The 21560-nt window shown below is 40.6% G+C and overlaps 1 protein-coding gene across 3 annotated transcripts in view; it reads right to left on the bottom strand.

Moving 5' to 3' along the window:
* The window catches only part of CDH13 (cadherin 13), a 1198041-nt gene that overhangs the window by 950481 nt on the left and 226000 nt on the right, over positions 1–21560 (bottom strand). For all 3 annotated transcript variants that reach the window (XM_004377722.1, XM_004377723.1, XM_004377721.2), the window contains exon 2: positions 11188–11299. In XM_004377722.1, the coding sequence (XP_004377779.1) occupies positions 11188–11299 (112 nt within the window). The remainder of the gene's footprint in view (positions 1–11187; positions 11300–21560) is intronic.

Here is a 21560-nt window from a genome sequence, read left to right as displayed (position 1 = left end):
TTTAGTGGGAAAACTCTATACAATATTTTGGGCTTTTTATTTCCTATTTAAAGCAGAATAGAGTGCTGTATTGTTCCTACCTCTGGAAATTTGTATTTTGCAAACAATATTCAATGGTTAAAGTCTTATTTATCTAGTGCTGCTGTAACAGAAATACCACAAGTGGGTGGCTTTAACAAACAGAAATTTATTTTCTCACAGTTTAGGAGGCTAGAAGTCAGAATTCAGGGCCCCAGCTCTAGGGGAAGGCTTTCTCTCTCTGTCAGCTCTGGAGGAAGGTCTTTGTTCCTTAGCTCCTTGGTGATCTTCATGGGGCATGGCATGTATCTTCCCCCCATCTCTGCTACCTTCTCTGTCCTAATGTTTTATTTTTATATCTCAGAGGTGATTGGCTTTGAGGTAGAGCCAACATGGTGGCCTAGACAGCTTTGTCATGCCATCCCTCCATGCAAAGATCTGAAAAACTAAGTAACACAGATACAGACATCAACCCTGGAATCCTAAGCACCAAATGAAGAGATAAAGAACTAGGAAGAAACTGATGGAAAACAGAGAACAAGGAGGGAAACAGAGTAGAGGTCCCCTGCCAACTAACACAACACAATGTTGTCATCTCGGAAAACTGCCAGCAACAACCGCAGACAGGCAGTAGGTGAAGGAAACTTCATGGAGCTCCCAACAGGAGATAGAACACCTGGTATCCAGAGAAACACGCTTTCCCACCTCTCATGCTTCTGGTGAGTGGCAGCAAAAATCCCTTCGGCCCAGCAGCTCCCACCACTGGGGTCTACAATATGAGCCCCCTCCCGCGGCCTGCCCCACCCTCTCCTGCCACACTGCTTCCCCCCCTTCTTCCTTTTCTTTCTCCTTCCCACCTAACCCTGTACAGCACCTCCCCACAACAGCAGCCCCTGCCACCCCACAATAGCTAGAGAGCCACAAGCCCACTGCTGCCCTGGGTCTGCCCAGCCCCACCCACCACCTCTTGCCATGTGGCCATTCTGGTTTGTTTGTTTTCTTTCTTTCTCTCCCTTTTCTTTCTTCCTCCCACCTACTCCGTATGCCACCTCCCCCTACTTCCTGCCAAACACCCACCATACCGCAGTGGCTACAGAGACACCAGCCCACTGCTACCATGGGACTGCCCGTCCACCAGCGATTTTCTTTTTTTTCTTTCTCTTCTGTCATTTCTTTCTCCCTCCCACCTAGCCCCATACATCACATCCCCTCCCTTCCCACTGGCCCCCATGTTCACCTCTCCCCATCTACCAGTTCCTGACACACCACCATTTTTTGTTTGTTTTTTCCTTTTTTGCCTTTCTCCTTGTTCTTTCTCCCTCCCACCTAACCACATACGCCACCTTTTCCCCGCCCACTGAACTCCCACCATGCCACCACAGCTAGAAGGCCAGTGGTGTACCGGTTCGCTGCTGCCCCAAGTCCACCCCACCCCCACCTGCAGATCCCCATTGCACAGCCATTTTTTCTTTCTTTTATATCATTTCTTTCTCCTTCCTACCTAGCTCAATACATCATTTCCCCTCCTTTCCCTTTGTCCCCCTGGATCTGCCCTGCTCCCACTCACTGGTCCCCACTGTGTTGCTATTTTTTTCCCTTTATCCCTTTTTCCCTTCTTATTTTTCTTTATCCCTCCCACCTAGCCCATTACGCCACCTCCCCAACCTTCCCACTGGTCCCTGCTGTAGACAGAGCACCAGCAGTGCACTGGCTTACCGCTGCCCCAGGTCTGAGCCCCCACCCGCCAGACCCTACAGCACAGTCATTTATTTATTATTATTATTTTTTCTTTTTCTTTCTCCCGCCCACCTACCCCAGTACACCACCTCTCGCCTCTTCCAGTGGGCACACAGGTAAGCCCTGCCCCCAACCACTGGTTACTACCACACCACCCCTTTTTCTTCCTCTTTCTTTTCTTTGCTTTATCTCTCCCACCTAGCTCTGTATGTTACTTCCCACCCCTTCCCCCCAAAGCCCACCATTCTGGCATAGCTAGAACATTCCTGGTGCTAGGCCTGCTGCTGCACCAGGACTGTACTGCCCTATCTCTCCTGCCACTACACCACCTGCTGAACGGTGGGAAGCAAGCATAGACCACTCCCGATCTGACACCACCACCCATCGGGTGAGGGGCTGTGAATGCTTCCACACTGTTGGACCAAAATCAGGAAGCCGACAGTGCATGCTCAGTCTGCCCTCAGCCGCCTCGCTAAACCGGTGAACAGCGAAGTAGGCTCGCCCTTGCTGTTGCTGCCCTGACCACTCAGACAAGGTGGTAAAAGCTATCACACCCAAAGATGAAAAAGCAGCAAAGCAGGCCTGGACAGCCTGCCCTGACATATCAAAACAAAACAAAACAAAACAAAAAAAAAAATGAGCATACAATCAATAAACAAACAAACAAACAAACAAAAATACTACCTTAATGTCTTGGAGACAGCAGACAATATGAAAATATATAAAAAAGCAGAAGAAGATGGCTCCAGCAAATGACCAAAACAAAGAATCAGATAACCTTCTGGTAGAAGAAAAGGCTGTGAAACTACTTGACACAGAATTCAAAACACTAATATTTAGGGCTCTCCAAGAGATATGGGAAGAGATCGAGGAAAACACAGAAAAATACAAGGAAAAAATTGACAAAACCATGGAGAACACAGACAAAACCAATGAAAACAGCCAAAATCAAGGAAAATACAAAGCAATAGAAGAATTCAGAGAAATAATATAAGAACAAAACATTAAATTAAATAAACATTTAGAAATCCTACAAAACCGACAACTAGAAATCCAAAAGATAAACAACAAAATTTGAAAAAGGGACAACTCAATAGAAGGTCTTAGGAGCAAATCTGAAACAATGGAAGACAGAATCAGCGAGACTGAAGACAAACCCCTGGACGCCACTTTGTTTAAGGAAAAATAAGTGAAAAGACTGAAGAAAACCTAAGAATTATGTGGGACACAATAAGAGCAAAAATTTGTGTGTGACTGGAGTTCCAGAACAAGGAGAGAAAATGAAAAAAAAAAAACAACAGCGAGATTGTTGGAAATTTCCTGGCAGAAAATGTCCCAAATATCATGACAGACAAAAAGTTGACTGTCCCAGAAGGTCAACAAACCCCAAATAAGATAATGTGATCAAGACATATCATAATCACTCTTGCCAAAATCAGACAAAGAAAGAATCCTGAGAGCAGTTCGAGAACAATGCAAAGTCACTTCAGAAGGGAAAACAGTAAGACTAAGCTCTGATTACTAGGCAGAGACTATGCAGACAAGAAGGCAATGGGATGACATACATAAAACCTTGAAACAAAAAAGAAAAAAACCTGCCAGTCAAGAATAGTATAGCCTGCAAAACTCTCTCTCAAATACAATGGCAAAATTAGGACATTCCTAGATAAACAGAAATTAAGAGAATTTATAAAAACACAACATTAAACTTACAAGAGATATTAAAGGGAGTCATTTGGTTAGAGAATCAATGACATCAGACAACACCTGAGTCTATGACACAGGACAGCATCACTCAGATACCAACCTAGGTAAAGAAATTTCAATAATAAAGCTAAAGATGTAAAATGGAAACAGAGACATCAACCTGCAAATGATGATGTCAAAACAATAAAAGTGAGAATAAACAGTGTAGGTATAGAACTTTCAAATGGAGAAGAAGTCAAGGCGATATCAAGTAATAAAAGACTGGTTCAAACTTAGGAAGATAAGGGTAAATTTCAAAGGTAACCATGAAGACGGTTAACAAACCTACTCAGCAAAATAAAAAGAAAAACATAAAGAGCCAGTAAACACAAAATCTATAATACCAAAAGAAAAGAAACGAAGACCCACAAACAAAAGGGACTCAGCACAGGAAAGTAAGAAGAAAAAAGAAAACAACAGCAGCACAAAAAAAAAAAAGCTCAACAATATGAAAGCAACAAACTCAGGCCTATTGATAATCACAATGAATTTAAATGGCTTAAATTCACCCATAAGGAGACAGATAGTGGCAAAATGGATAAAAAAATAAAAAACACTACCCAACAATATGCTGCCTACAAGAGATATTCTTTAGGCACAAAGACATAAATATATTAAGAATAAAAGGATAGAGAAAAAATGTATCAAGCAAATAGTAACCAAAAAAGAGCAAGAGTGGCAATACTAACCTCAGATAAAATAGGCTTTAAGTCAAAATTAACCATAAAAGATAAGGAAGAACATTATATAATGATTAAAGGAAAAATCCACCAAGAAGACATAATCCTATAAATATCTATGCACCCAGTGACAGGTCTCCAAAATACATAAAACAAATTCTAAAAGCACTAAAAAAGTGAAATAAACAGTTTCACAGTAACAGTAGAATACTTCAACACACCACTCTCAGTAAAGGACAGAACATCTACAGAGAAACTCAACAAAGATACAGAAGATCTAAAGGCCACAGTCAACAAACTTGATGTCATAGACACATATAGAACACTCCACTGAACAGCAGAAGAGTATACATTCTTCTCCAATGCACACAGAACGTTTTCTAGAATAGACCACATTTTAGGCCACAAAGCAACCCTCAATAAAATCCAAAACATCAAAATAAGACAAAGTATAATGAGTATAATGTCATAAAAGTAGAAATCAATAACAGAATGAACAAGGAAAAAAATAAAATACATGGAAACTGAATAACACCTTGCTGAAAAACAACTGGATAATAGAAGAAATCAAAGAAGGAATCAAAAATTCCTAGAATCCAATGAGAATGGAAATACATCATACCAAACTTCAGGAAACAGCAAAAACAGTACTCAGAGGTCGATTTATATCAATAAATGCACATCAAAAGAGAAAAAACATACTAAAATCAAAGTGTTAGCCCTATAACTTGAAGAAATAGAAAGACAGCAGCAAAAGAAGCACATGGGCATCAGAATAAAGGAAATAATAAAGATTAGAGCAGAAATAAATGAAATAGAGAACAGAAAAACAATAGAAAGAATCAACAAGACCAAGAGTTGGTTCTTTGAAAAGATCAACATAATCGACAAACCATTAGCCAAACTGACAAAAGAAAAATAAGAGAGGAAGCAAGTAACACAAATAAGAAATGAGATGGGGGACATGACAACAGACTCAACTGAAATAAAAAAGATCATAACAGAATACTATGAAAAAATGTCTGCCAACAAATTTGAAAACTAGAGGAAATGGATAAATTTCTAGAAACACATTACCTACTATACTAACACAAGCTAAGACAGAAAATCTGAACAGACCCATAACTACAGAAGAAATTGAAGAGGTCATAAAAAAACTCCCAACAACAACAACCAAACAACCAAAAAAAAAAACAGCCCTGGCCCAGACAGCTTCACTGGAGAATTCTATGAAACATTCAGAGGAGAGATCACACTAGTACTATTCAAACTATTTCAGAGCATAGAAAGGGAAGGAATACTCCCAAATTCATTATATGAATCCAGCATAACCCTAATACTAAAGCCAGGTAAAGACATCACAAAATAGAAAATTACAGACCAATATCTCTCATAAATATAGATGCAAAAATTCTCAACAGTATTCTAGCTAATAAAATTTAGCATCATATCAAATAAATAATACACCATGAAAAAAAATGGGATTCATACCAGGTATGCAAGGATGGTTCAGCATTAGAAAATCAATCAATGTAATCCACCTCGTAAATAGAACAACCAAAAAGAATCACGTGATCATGTCAATCAATGCCGAAAAGGCATCTGATAAAGTCTACCACCCATTTTTGATAAAAACTCTCAATAAAATAGGAATAGAAGGTAAATTAATCCACATAATAAAGGGCCCTGTACCTTATGCCATCGAGTGAATTCTGACTCATAGCATCTATACAAAACCAACAGCAAACATCATTCTCAATGGAGAGACGTGCAAAGCACTACCCGGAGAATGGGAACAAGATAGAGATGCTCTTTATCACCACTCCTACTTAACATTATGCAGGAAGTACTAGCTTGAGCAATAAGGCAAGAAAAAGAAATAAAGGGCATCTGAATTGAAAGGAAGAAGTAAAACTATCTTTGTTCACAGATGATATGATCCTATACATAGAGAACTCCAAACATTCCACAAGAAAACCTTTAGAACTAATGGAAAGATTCAGCAGAGTAACAGGACATAAGATCAACATATAAAAGTCAGTTGGGTTCCTATATACCAACAACAAAAACTTCAAAAACAGAAATCAGGAAAACAATACCATTTATAATAGCCCCCCAAAAGATAAAATACTTAAGAATAAATCTAACCAGGGAGGTAAAAGACCTATACAAAGAAAACTACAAAACAGTATTGCAAGAAACCAAAAGATACCTACATAAATATAAAAAATACCATGCTCATGTGTAGGAAGACACAACACTGTGAAAATGCCGATCCTACCCAAAGTGATCTACAGATGCAGTGCGTTCCCAGCAGCATTCTTTAACGAGACTGAAAAACTAATCACCAACTTTATGTGGAAAGGAAAGAGGCCCTGGATAAGTAAAACATTATTGAAGAAAAAGAACAAAGTACAAGATCGCACACTATCTGATCTCAGAACCTACCATACAGCTATGGTAGTCAAAACAGCCTGGTACTGGAACAATAACAGCCACATAGATCAATGGAACACAGGTGAACACCCAGACATAAATCCATCCACCTATGGTCAACTGATCTTTGACAAAGGACCAAAGTCCACTAAATGGGGAAATTACAGTCTTTTTAACAAATGGTGCTGGCAAAACTGAATGTCCATCTGTAAAAAAATGAAACAGGACCTGTACCTCACACCATACACAAAAACTAACTCAAAATGGATCAAAGACCTAAGTGTAAAACCTAAAACAATAAAGATCATGGAAAAAAATAGGGACAATGCTAGGAGCCCAAATATATGGCATAAATAGAACGCAAACCATAACTACCAATGGAGAAATAGCAGATGATAAACTAGATAACTGGGAGCTTCTAGAAATTAAACACTTATGCTCATCAAAAGACTTCACCAAAAGAGTAAAAAGAGAAAACTACAGACTGGGAAATAAATTTTGGTTACAACATATCTGACCAGGGTCTAATCTCTAAAATCTATAGAATACTTCAACACATCAGCAACAAAAAGACAAACAATCCAATTAAAAACTGGAGAAAGGATATGAACAAACCCTTCACCAAGAAGACATTCAGGTAGCTAACAGATATATGAGGAAATGCTCATGATGATTAGCCATTACAGAAATGCAAATTAAAACTCCAATGAGATATGATCTTACCCCAACATTACTGGCACTAATGAAACAGAAAATAACAAGTGTTGGAGAGGTTGCAGGGAGACTGGAACTCTTATGCACTGCTAGTGGGAGTGTAAAATGGTACAATCACTATGGAAAATGATATGGTGCCTCCTTAAAATGCTAGAAATAGAAATATCAAAGACATATGTACACCATGTTCATTGCAGCATTATTCACAGTAGCAAGAAGATGGAAACAACCTAGGTTCCCAACAACAGATGAATGGATAAACAAATTATGGTATGTACAGACAATAGAATACTACACAGTGATAAAGAACAATGATGAATCTGAGAAACATCTCACAACATGGATGAATCTGCAGGGCATTATGCTGAGTGAAATAAGTCAATCACAAAAGGACAAATATTGTGTGAGACCACTATTATAAAAACTGACGAAAAAGCTCACACACAGAAAAAAACAACAATCTTGCATGGTTATGAGGGAGGGGAGGGATAGGGAGAGGAAATCACTCGCTCTATAGTAGACAAAAGGTAACTTTGGTGAAGGGAAAGACAATGCACAATATAGAGGAAGTCAGCACAGCTCGACTAAGGCAAAGCCATAGAAGCTTCTTAGACACATCCAAACACCTTAAGGGACCAAGTTACTGAGGGCTGGGGACCATGGTCTTGGGGGACATCTAGGTCAATTGGCATAACAGTTCATAAAGAAAATGTTCTATGTTCTACTTTGGTGAGTAGTGTCTGGTCTTAAAAGCTTGCTTGTTGCCATCTAAGATACATCAATTTTCCCCATCCCATCTGGAGCAGGAGCAAAGGAGAATTAAGAAAACCAAAGACACAAGGAAAATATTAGTCAAATGGAGTAATGGACCACATGAACCATAGCTTCCACCTGCTTGAACACAGAAGAACTAGATAGCGCCCAGCTACCACCACTGACTGCTCTGACAGGGATCACACAACAGAGGGTACTGGACAGAGAGGGAGATAAATGTAGAACAAAATTCGAATTCACACACACACAAAAAGACCAGACTTACTGATCTAACAGAGACTGGAAGAACTCCCCAGACTATGGCCCCCGGACACCCTGCTAACTGAGAACTGAAGTCATTCCTGAAGTCCACCTTTCAGGCAAAGATTAGACAGGCCTATAAAACAACAATAACACATGTGAGGATCATGCTTCTTGTTCAATCAAGTATGCGAGACCAAGAGGGCAACACCTGTCCAAAAGCAAAGACGAGAAGGCAGGAAGGGACAGGAAAACTGGGCAAATGGACACAGAGAACCCAGGGTGGAAAGGAGAAGGGCGAGAGTGCTGACACATTGCAGGGACTGCAACTAATGTCACAAAACAATTTGTGCATAAATTTTTGAATGGGAAACTAACTTGCACTGTAAACTTTTACCTAACACACAAATAATTAAAAAAAAAAAAAAAAAAGTTGACTGGCTGAACATACACCCTACCCTGATAAAGCCTCTTAACATAACAAAGAAAACCCATTCCCAAATGGGATTATAACCACAGGTATGGGGGTTAGGATTTACTACTTACATTTTGGGGTTGCGGGGACACAATTCAAACCATAGCAGGCATTCTCAAGACCGTGAAAGCTTTCGTCCTTATTTAGGTACCAGATAAACCACACACGTTGCTGTCAAGTCAATTCCAACTCATAGTGACTCTATATTCATAAGGAGTCCTGGTGGTGCAGTGGCTAAACGCTCATCTGCTAACCTATAGGTTGGTGGTTCAAACCCATCAGCCACTCCGCAGGAGAAAGATGTGGCAGTCTGCTTCTATAAAGATTTACAACCTTGGAGACCCTATGGGGCAGTTTTACTCTGTCCTATAGGGTCACTAAGAGTCAGAATTGACTTGACAGCAACAGGCTTTTATTCACAACATTTCTCTGAAGAAGGGATATTGGTGGAAATTACCCACGTCTCACAGTACGGAGAAAATAAGACAACCTATATTCATTGCTTTGAGATGAAATTAAAAGTACCTAATCAGACCCAGTCTTTGCATTTTTCACCCTAGTAACATGCATGGACATAAGTTTTCACTGAGAGGGGGCTGGTCAGAATTTGCTGACCCAACAGCTCACACACAAATATAAAATTTAAATGTCCTCTGTCCCCATATCACTGACTTTTCCTGAATGTGCAATCACTGATGATCAACCCAATTCCAAATAGCATTTACTAGCTTACACAGAACAAACAACCATAACCCACTTAATTACTAAGAGGATTAAGAAAACAAAAACAAAACACAGAACTGTGATATTGGAATGTACAGTACGGTCTAGTTTAAATTAAAAAGATCCCCCAAAGTATGATCGTTTCCAGCTTCTCAGAGGTGAATTAAAAGCTGTTTGGTGTCCTGAAGATTACAGAAGCAATCACATTTATGGGCCTGCTTTGCATACCAACTCTATTAATTTCCATACTCAGGGTGGCTTCCTATTTCCAAGCATGTTAACATAGATGCCATTTGGGATAATCGCTTGGGGAAAAAAAACAGATGAAAGAAGGAAGGAGGAGAGGAGAGGCAGAAAAATTGTTCTCTTAAACCAAGTTCCATTTGAAATATATTGATTCTGATAAATACAATATTCAAAAGACAAATGAGGGTTCCTGTCAGTCTGATCCAGGAGTCATGCTCAGGGATCAAATTAACATGAAATCACATATTAGAATTCACTCTTTGAGTTCTGCACCTTGTCATTACAGACTCTAATTATTGCAATGATTTCATTGGTGTAATTGCATCAACGTGTGCATGGGCTTCACCTTGGACAGTTCCCTTGGTGCCCAGCATTGCATCTTCATTATTGTGTTCCTTTCAACTCTTAAAATGTGTTTCAGCCACATAGAAAGATCCAGTCAAGCGGGCCTTTTTTTTTTTTTTTTTTCCTTTTCTTTTTTCTGTTTCTTTAAACATGCTAGCCACATAGCACAGGCATGAAAGAACGTGGCTAGCCTGGAAGGCAAACCTGAGACCATAATGGCAAACGGGCAATTACTTTCCTTAAAGGGACTTAGAGCATCCAGGCAATTAAACCACTGTTTTCATATCTTCTATCCCACAAATATTAAAAAATGGTGCTTAAGAGCCTACAATTAAATGGTTATTTGTCTACCATCAATTTTAAATTCTATTGCACTAAAACTGTGCTTGTTATACATTTAGCAAAATACCCTATGCCCTCATAAAGATAAAATAATACAATATTGACATTAAAAATAGGAAGAAATTATAGTCACAGACATGAGAGGTACACATTTTAAGGAAATCAGTTGGAATCATGTAGGATTTTATTTTAATCCACAGAATAGCCAATAAAGGTTTTGAATCTTTCTGAAGACCATGTTATTAGCTTCAATAAACAGAGTTTTGAATTCTGGTGTCTGAAAATTCCCAGAAGCCACAATCCTGCTGTCACCATTATTTTCATCTAATGTTGTATATGGGAAACTCCAGATAGGACACCAGTCTAGGAAGGCAATTGTTTTGTTCTCAGGGGTCTGCCCAGGGGAAATAGACTTCATTTCTTGTATGCCGTGCGGTACTCACATTGGAGACGGACAGTGCCCTTTCCTGGGGGCAGATGGTGAATGCCTGCCAATGATAAAATACTCAAGGGAGAGACACACTGACCACTCTATTCACCTCAAATCTGGCAAGGCCCTAAGTCAAGACCTTCCACCCTGGGTCAAGCAGCGACGTAAGAAAAATGATCAGAAAACACTTAGGGAATAGCACATACTGAGACACGTTCCTAGACAGGGAAGAATGCAAATAGGAGAACAGGCCAAAAGTGTTGTCAAGTGACATTGCTTACAGTTTAGAATCGACTGGTCCTTGATGAATTCAGCTGGCTGTTCGATATGAAACACTTTCTGCTGAAATCCAGGAGTGCAATCCAAATCTTCTGCAGATGTTAGCAGCAGCACCTGAGAAAATCGAAGACATCAATATTTTAATAGCGACTTCTGTGTTTGCCCTGCAAACTTTTACCAAATCTATGACTTTTAGAAATGAGCTGAGGTTGTACTTTCATCTCCCAAACGAAGAGGTAAGTTGATACTTCTTCTGTGGCTGCCAACAATTCGCTTTGGCAGTGAGATTTGGAAAACGTGCAAATGAGAACAGCTGCTGCAGTTTCCATTAAGTTGCAGTTAAAGGAATAACTTTGTCAAATTTTTACACCTGTTAAGATTCTCACCATGGTTTCCATGTGTGAAATTTCATTACAGAAACTGTCAATTTTATATGATGCCTGGGCTAAAATCAACTTCAATATCATACATGCAAAGGAGCACTGTCATCTATGAAGAGGGGGGAAGGAAAATTAAAATATTCCATTAGAAGTTGCTTCTAAAAAGAGTCTAGGGCCCACTAGACCTTCACTGTCCAATATGGAGGCCATGTGCCACATGTAGCTACTGGGCTCTTGCCATGTAGCTGGTCCAAAACTGAGATATTTTAAGCGTAAAATACATACTGGATTTTGAAGACTAAATACAAAAAAGTAAAATAATGAATAATTTTTACATTGATTACACGTTGAAATAGTATTTTACACATTGGGCTAGATATATTATTAAAATTAATCTCACCAGTTTCTTTATATATCTGTAAATTTGGTAACTATAAATTTTTAAATTTATAATTGCTTACAAAAGTTCAGTTTTGTCCTAAATCCTTAGGATACTTCATACAGGTGTCAAAAATAAAGTTAAATGTGTTGTAATAAAAGTATGTGGCCCTCTCCTGGGAAACATGAAATCTTTAGTATGCAGTAAGAAATAGTCATAAGGTTTAGTAACCAAAGAGTACAAGCTCCGTGAAGATAGGGATTACCCCTTTTAACTACCTTTTTATACCAAGCACCCACTATATACCCTGGCACAGAGAAGATGCTCCATAATAGTTAAAAAATGAAAGGCAGCATTTTTTAGCTCTTCTATATAACAAGCATGTAACACTGGTGGCATAGTACTTTTTTAAGAGCTGCGGCTGCTACCCAAAAGGTCAGCAGTTCGAATCCACCACGTGCTCCTTGGAAACCCTATGGGGCAGTTCTACTCTGTCCTATAAGGTCATTGTCTTAGTCATCTAGTGCTGCTACAACAGATATACCACAAGAGGATGGTTTTAACAAAGGGAAGCTTATTTCCTTACAGTAAAGTAGGCTAAAAGTCCAAATTCAGGGTGTCAGCTCCAGGTGAAGGCTTTCTCTCTCTCTCGGCCTTCTCATCAGTGTTCCCCCAGACTAGGAGCTTCTCGGCACAGGGACCCCAGTCCAAATGATGCACTCTGCTCCTGGCACTGCTTTCTTGATGGTATTAGGTCCCCCTGTCTCACTGCTCACTTCTGTCTTTTATATCTCAAGAGATTGCCTCAGGCCACAGTCCAGTCTTGTAGATCAGGTCCTGCCTTACCAACACAACTGCCACCCATCCTCCCTCATTAACATCATAGAGGCAGGTTTACAACATACAGGAAAATCACACAGTACCAGGAATCATGGCCCAGCCAAATTAATACACACATTTTTGGGGGGACACAATCCAAAACATGACAGTTGCTATTAAATAAGCAAGGAGCCCTGGTAGTGCAGTGGTTAAGAGCTCAGCTGCTAACTGAAAGGTTGGCAGTTCGAACCTACTAGCCGCTCTGTGGGAGAAAGATGTGGCAGTCTGCTTCTGTAAAGATTACAGCTTTGGAAATCCTATGGCACAGTTCTACTCTGTCCTATAGGATCACTATGAGTCAGAATCAACTTGAAGGCAATGGGTTTTATATAACAAGCACTGTGCAAAGCTCATTATATGCATTATCTCATTTAATCTCCACCACAACCCCATGAAGTATGTTTCATTCCAAGATGCATTTTACAAAGGAAGGATATAAAACTCTAGAGGTTAACAAGCTTGCCCAAGATCAGACAGTTAGGAAGGGGAGAGCCAGGATTTGAATCCAGGTTTAATATCTTCTCACTTGGCACATGGTCAGTCACTGTCCGCCCATGCCCAAGACTTCCATGTCAAGGCAGGACTTAGTATCTCTTTGTTTAAGATAATTCTCTAAAACTTGAGGAAGGCTGTTTTATCTGAGCATAATGCAGGCTGAAAATGCTTGGAAATTAACATCTCCAGAAGCAGCACTCTACCAATCACCTGTGAGTTGGTGTGTAAATACCCCAACTCCCTCATCCCTCGGGTGGGATAACTCTATCTTCCAGTTTCCACTTGGAATTGATCTCCAGTCGTCCACAATGGTAGCTGGCTTGATGACTCATCTTTCTTTAGCAGGCTTCTCTTTCCTCATCCCCTACTGATATTTTCTGAGATCATCTCCCATATGAACTACTTGCAGTTGGATATATGACTTACAGTCTACATCCAGGAAAACCAAACTTAGATACCAGAACACACACTTTTAACCACTGCACAAAGGCCGTCAAAGAAAACTCATTATCATCTCCACCAAAGAACTCAAAGGAGTGCAGGGAAGGTTGGAAGCTGTTCTTCCAGGGCTCCTCTCTAAATGCCAAAACAAAACCAAAGCCATTGCCACTGAGTTAAATTCTGACTCCTAGCGACACCATAGGACAGAGTAGAACTGCCCCATAGGGTTTCCAAGGCTGTAAATCTTTATGGAAGCAGACTGCCACATCTTTCTCCCATGGGGTAACTGGTGGATTTGAACTGCCAACCTTTCAGTTAGCAGTCAAGTGTTTAATGACTGTCCTACTAGAGCTCCTTCTGTAAATACCAGTCCTCTGAAATGCACTGAATCCTAAGGAATGATAGCAAGAATCAATCTCCAGAGATTCATGGTGTGGTGGCCTAAGAAACATCAGAGAAACTGAAATGGTGGAGTCATCCTCTTGGTTGACATCATCTTTCTCAAATAAAAGGGGGAAGGATGTTCTAGTCCAGCATCTGTGCAGTTCTGCTCATAAAATTTTCCCTTGTGTCAAGAGCAGGCTCTGGTTGGATCACTTCAGAGGAAATCACAATGCTGACATCCCATGAAGCACATCTACAGAATGCAGATGCAGGACTCAGAATAATTTGCTGGCAATTTTGCAAGCAGAAAATCTATAACTGCCAACACTAATTCAGTTAAACAGCAAATGTTCAAAGGTTGCCTCCAGGCACCCTGTGCCTACAGTTATACCTTAACCTTCTAATCAGCTAATTCTGCCCTCAAATCCTGGGCCAGTAGACCATTCATCCCATAGGTATTAATGGAGATGACATTTCTCCAGGGATCTGGAGCATGAGAATCCAGGACAGAGAGGGAGCACACAATTCTTGGGTCATTTCATCCGTCAGTCAAAATTCAGTTAAGTGCTTTATAACATAAGAGTATGATCCACCCTCCTGGGCAGGTGCCACTTACTGAGGTAAGAATTAGTGAAATCATTCATTCATTTACTCACTCATCCATGCATTCATTCATTCACAAATACTCATTAAAATCCTAGGATTCAGTTAGCACTTTGGTAGGCATTGCCCCGAAGCTTACAGAGAAACACTATAATGTAGTGGTTAAAAGAACACATTCTATAATCATTTTACTTGGGTCAAATTCTTGGCTCTGCCATTTACTGGCTGTGTAACTCATCATTTTCCATGTCCACTGTGGGCCTCCGTTCTCTCATCTAGAAAAATGTGGGAAATAATACATTGTGCGGATTCAATGGAATAACGCATATCAAGTAATAGAAATGGTGCCACACAGGATAAGCGGTCAACAAGAGTTAGCTAAAATTATCGTCCAAAGGAGAGAGGAATTTACAAACCATCACTTAATGAACAGATTAACCAAAATTAAATTTTTCCTTCATGGAAAAATACAGGTTTCTTTCTTGTTAGCTGCCGTCAAGTCAGCCTCCTACTCATGGCAACCCCGGGCCCAATAGAACGAAATGCTGCCCGGTCCTGCACCATCCCCATGATTGGCTGCAGTTTAGACCATTATGATCCTAGGGTTTCCACTGGCTGATTTTTTGGAAGTAGATCACCAGGCCTTTCTTCTTAGCCTGGAATTTCTGCTGAAACCTGTTCAGCATCATAGCAATACACAAACTTCCACTGACAGATGGGTGGTGGCTGTGCATGAGGTGCATTGGCTAGAACCTGGCTCTATCACATGGAAGATGAGAACTCTACCACTGAACCATCAGTGCCGCTACAGGTGTCTCTGGGAGCATATAAAAGTCAGCATGCAGAGTAGTCTTGTCTCATTTGGGGGGATCAGGGAAAGCAAACACACAAATGGAACCTTTCCACTTAGATCACGAAGACGAATAAAGATTATATCATTAAGTGGAGAAGAATATAGACTCATCCTTTTAACAAACAGTCTTTGCTTCCACATGAATTCCTTTTTGCATTTCTAGGATTCCTGTAACATACCTCCAAAATTACAAAACCGCATTATGTTAAAAAAAAAAGAAAAAAAACAGACTAATTCACAGCTTCTAAAAAAAGCAAACAAACAAAATTCGTGTATGTTTTGCTGTGTATATTCTCAACAACAACAGTAACATAAATAAAATGTAGGAAAAAAAAGGCTTGATTGTCCATCATGGTGGTGTGTTCTAGTTTCTGCTATTGTCCCTTGACTTTCTAGCAAAACTCAAAACAATACTTGTGAATCAACTTGTCACTGATACCCACTCTTCAATGTCAATTGCACTAAGATTGGTGGTGGGATATGAAGGAATGTCCCCCACTGATATAAGCATTAGTACTTGGATGTTACTCTGAAACTAGGCGAGCTCCTTCTCCAATATCATCAGATGTTACTGTTACTGGGCAATTTCTCCCCCATCCCTCTTAAATGTTTCCAGAATATACGGTATGAGCAGCATTCCAAATTTATCCTAACGCCACAGCAATAATGGTCCACTTTTATGGTGCTTTTGTTTACTTATGCATTAGCTTGCACCTCATAAACAATAGGCAACTGATACATCTTTGAAGATCAGCAATGAACAAATGCTATGATCACCGGAGGGTTCCTACTATTCGAAAATTACAATCAGCCAGCTTATGAAGACAGATTCATGTTTCAGACAGACAGTAATCACATGTCTGAGCCACAATCGCTCAGTATGAATCCCGGTTCTACCATTTGCCAGCTGGGTAACCTCAGGCTAGTAACCCTCAATGTCTCAGTTTTCTCAGATATAAAATGGGAATAATAACGGTATTTTACAGGTTATTAAGAGGATTAAATGAGTTAATTATTGTAAAAAGACTCAAGTAGTACCTGACGCATAGTAATTGCTCAATAAAGGTTTGCTCAATAAATGTTTGCTAGTCCTATTATTATTGTTTTATGCATTATGTTTAAACGAATATACATGATACACTGATATCCCCTAGAGTAGATATTGACCAATTATCATCAAAATAGTACTTTTGATGCTACTATAAAACTGCTCAGGGAGTAGGCAATGCTCAGAAATATTCAAAGGGCAACTAAGTCAGAGAGTACAAGATCAGGAGGGAATTGGCAGCTTGGGATCAGCTGCAGAATCAGAACATCAGTGCCCGAGGTGGGGTGAATTGGGCTGCTTTTGTAGGACACCAAGCATCCCTTTGAAGTGACAGCCCACAGTTTTGTCCTCCATGCAGAAGTCACTGCTCTAACCTCATGCATGAATAGCAAATCCTTACATCACCCTTCTTTATACGCGGTTCTCTTTTTAGTTTCCCTTTCTTTGCTGCTATGCAGAACTCTGCTCTCCAGGTTTATGTTTCTCCTGACAGGTATGGATTCAAAAATATACCCAACTTGGAGTTTGTTTTCAGAGAAAGGCTTTTTTCCTCTCCAGACCACAGGCTGCCAACGAGCACCGTATGGGGTGGGCGTGGCCAGCAGACACAGTTAGTTTAGCCAGAGTAGTCTTTCATAAAAGCTGAATTATTGTGTTACATAGAGTTCACCTCTCTGAGTTGCCCTTGTCTCTGCCATTCCCTAAGGAACTGCCTCTGCTCACCTGACTCAGTTATGCACTTGCCTTGCCCTCTGGACGTCTGAGTTTGCAACCTCTCCTTTAGATTGTGGTAACAGGCTCTTTGAGCAAAGAATCGCCCATGCTATGAGTTGCTGGCTATTTGTCACAATGACACCCATGCCCTTGTGCTTCTTTCTCCACTGCAGTGACTTTGGCCACATGACTAAGTACTGGCCAACAGAATTGGGGTAGGAAGATTTTCACCACTTCTAGGTCTGGCCCCTGAAATCTCCTGAGCTATCTTTCATACCTATCCATACAAATAAAAAAGAAAGACTACCAAGATGGTGGAGTTATCCAATAAGAAAGAGCCCAGAACTCAATTACTGCTGACCCTGAGGACAGGTACCCAGGAGGTCCACCCAAAAAGGAGCATCCACAACCCTCTGTGTTAAGTCACTGAGATCTGGGGCTGTTTGTTTCAGCAGCTAGCTGAGCTGATGATGGAACTACGGGCAGAGGGGCTTCTAACCACTAATATTACAGGCACGTCCCCGAGGCCAGAGAGATAACAGAACTGAGGAAGAGCTTAACACAACCATCTTGGAAGTAAACATAAATAAAAGGGAGAAACTTTCTGTCACAAATAATTATCTAACAGTCTGTGAACAACCTCAGATCTCATCCTCTCCTAAGCCAGCTCCACAATGGCATTTTGCAAACCAACTTGCTCGTGTCCCCTGGCTCCTTGTTGTTTGCCTTTACTGACTAACTCCTGCTTTTTTGCTATTAGTGCGGATGGACAGTTACTTTATCCTCACCACAAAACACCTCTGGTTTACTCCTGTCAAAGTCAGTCTATTGTAATCAGCTCAGAGGGTCTTAGATTGGCGGGGAAGAAAGGCTACTATCTCTGACTTGCAGGATCTAAAAATGTTACAGCAATGTAGTCTGATTGAGTCTTTATCCTGCCAGGGACAAAAATCCAGGGTCCTGGAAGTGTTTATAAATGTGCACTGTCTACTGGGAAGGCACAGTGAAAAAAGATACTTCAAAGATATACACAAGCACACGTACACACACACACACACACACACACACACACACACACACACACACACACACACACACACACACCCGGTGTCCTTGCTGTGAGTAAGCTCATGTCATCCACACTCCCCCTGAGTCTAACCTCCTTAAAATGTTCCTGGTGTTTTACAGCCCCAGGAACATGAAGTATCTGCCATCTTGCTGGCCCTTAAAGTAGCAGGCACTTGGAAATGATTTTGTGATTCCTGGGACGGTACAGGGGGGAAAGCTTCTAGTCTGGTGAGTCCTGTTGTTGCTTCCATATACCTTTTGAAACCAACAACCAAGACCCTATTTCTAATTTAATGACATACAACATAAACCAAAGAAACCAAACCCACTGCCGTCGAGTTGATTCCGGTTCATAGCAACCATATGGGACTGAGTACAACTGCCCCATAGGGATTCCAAGGCTATAAATCTTTACAGAAGCAGACTGCCACATGTTTCTCCTATGGAGCAGCTGGTGGGTTCAAACTGCTGACCTTTCTGTTGGCAGCTGAGCGCTTAACCACTGCACCACCAGAGCTCCTGATATATAACATAAACCCATTGCCGTCAAGTCAATTCCAAATCATAGTGACCCTATAGGACAGAGTAGAACTGCCCACACAGTTTCCAAGGAGCATCTTGGTGGATTCAAGCTGCCAACCTGTTGGCTAGCAGCTGAGCTCTTAACCACTGCACAACCAGGGCCAATATGCAGTATTTTTTCTTCAAATTATGGAAAAGGAAGTGTCACATATCACGTATCTGGAAAAGGATGAGACAAGAAGCTAAAATTAATCTGGGCTCAGATTCTGGCTTTCTTGCCATTCCTCTGACTTCTGGCAAAGTACTTAACCTAGAACAGGTTCTATGTTCCTTGTGGTAGAATGAGCATAAGACCCCCTACAGCAAACAGTTACTGGGAGGCTTTAAAGAGATTACGTAAACAGAAGGCTATCTGCTAGGTAAAGTAATGGCCTCTAAAGACGTCCACATTCCCAGAACCTATGAATAAGTTAAGTTACGTGGCAAAAGGGGAATTAAGGTTGTTAATCAGCTGACTTTAGTATGATCATCCTGGATTATCAGGGTAGGTCCAATGTAATCACAAGAGTCCTTAAAAGTGGAAAAGAGAGGCAGAGGTCAGAGAAAGAGATGTGATGACAGAAACAAATTCAGAGTGATCCCATGTGAGAAGGATCCACCTACTGGGTTTGAAACAGGAAAGGGGCCCCAAGGTGAGGAATGCAGATAGCCTCTAGAAGCTGGCAAATGCAAGGAAATGGATTCTCCTCAGAGCCTCCAGAGAAGCACTGCCCTGTCGACATTTTGATTGTAGCCCAGTGAGACCTGTGTCAGACTTCTGACCTCCAGCACTGTAAGATGATAAATTTGTGTTGTTTTAATCCCCTGAGTTTGCAGCCATTTGTTACAGCAGCATGAGGAAGCTCATGCAGGCTACCATGGAGTTGACCCCATAGTAGACACCCAGAAAGTGTTGGCTCCATTAACTTGGTTTTTCAAGATACAAGCTAGTATATTAATTTGAATAAACCAATGAAGAAGGAGAAACAGAGGAGGGAAAAAAGAGAGAGGAGTGGGAGAAGACAGAAGCAGGAGGAAGGGAAGGAAAGAAGGAGACAGGGAGGATGAGGTTTTGGAATTCTTTAATCAGCCTGTCAGAGAATTATGATGTACAAATCACCATCCTAGGTGCTCCTTTCCTGAGCAGAAATAGAGGCAGTCTCTTTTTCTCTTGTCTTAGCCGTTGTTCCTTTCATTATTGGTTTTTAGATCTGCTGTTAGGACAGACAGATCAGGTTCATTTTTTAATTATTTCCCTTAATCATCTTTTAAAATTTCTCTTATATGCCACGCCTAGACTAGATGCTGGAGATGCAGAAATAACAAATCCCTTGATACAGGTAAGCACTCGACTACTAGGTGAAAGGTTGGAAGTTCCACCCCACCCAGAGGCACCTTGAAAGACAGGCCTGGCAATCTCCTAAAAGGTCACAGCCTTGAAAACCCTATTGAGCACTTCTGCTCTGTCACATGAGGTCGCCATGAGTTGGAATTGGCTTGACAGCAACTAACAAAAACAACGTAAGGGAAGTCAGACACATAAGCAAATGATATAAACCTGTTGTCACCGAGTGGATTCCAACTCACAGCGACCCTACAGGACAGAGTAGAATGGCCCCATAGGGTTTCCAAGGAGCTGCTGGTGAATTCAAATTGCTGACCTTTTGGTCAGCAGCCAAATGCTTAACCACTGCACCACCAGGGCCCTGTAAAATATAGTACAATACAATGTAAAATACAAAAAAAATCTATTTTTGAGAATTAATTAGAAAGTAGTTAAGAGCTCTGATTCTCCAGCTTGACTACCTGGGTTCAAATTCCACCTTTGCCACTTATTTGCTGTATAACCTTGGGCAAGTTTCTTAACCTCTCTGTGCTTTGGTTTCCTCGTTTGTATGATAAAGCCAATAATAGTGTCTACCACCCTTCCCTGTGGGGTTTAAAGAGTTAACCTAAAGTGTTTAAAACAGGAACCAGCACATAGTAGGTACACTAAGTTACCTAGCAGTATTATTATTTATTAATATAAAGGAGTATGTATAAAGCATTATGGAAATATAAAAGAAAGAACACCATACTCTTCTTGGGTGAGAAGAGGAACTGGGACCATGTCACAGAGAAGGCCATATTTGAAAGATGACTGGATTTTTTAAGTGGTAAAGTATAAGAAAGAATGTTTCAGGCAGGAGTTTAGTAACTGCAAACCCCCATGCATGCCAGTTCAAGAAACAGAGAGCAAATTGGCAAGGATCAACAAGCTCTGAGTTGTTTTGAAGATTGTTTGAAGGTGTTTTGTTGCCCCTAAAATAGGATTGAGCTGGCCAGGCATGTCTTGTCGACAGAATTAAAAACGGAAGTCAAAAATGGTCCACTCAATGAAATCACAATTTCTATCTAAACGGAATAAACTACTGTTAAGATTTCTAGATTAATCAACTAGGCTGTAGTGTACAAGTTAAAGGGAAAAATGCCGCTGTGTAAGAATTCCAGTTAATGCACTTTGGAAGACTTGCCTCACTGTCCTTAGTAGAAACTAGAGTCTGTGTCTGCTCCAGAGTTCATGGGATTAA

This window comes from Trichechus manatus, unplaced genomic scaffold (assembly GCF_000243295.1).
Source record: "Trichechus manatus latirostris isolate Lorelei unplaced genomic scaffold, TriManLat1.0 scaffold00053, whole genome shotgun sequence".
Classification (NCBI taxonomy): domain Eukaryota; kingdom Metazoa; phylum Chordata; class Mammalia; order Sirenia; family Trichechidae; genus Trichechus; species Trichechus manatus.
Note: the sequence above shows the minus strand (reverse complement) of the source record. Positions and strands in the feature narration are given on the sequence as shown.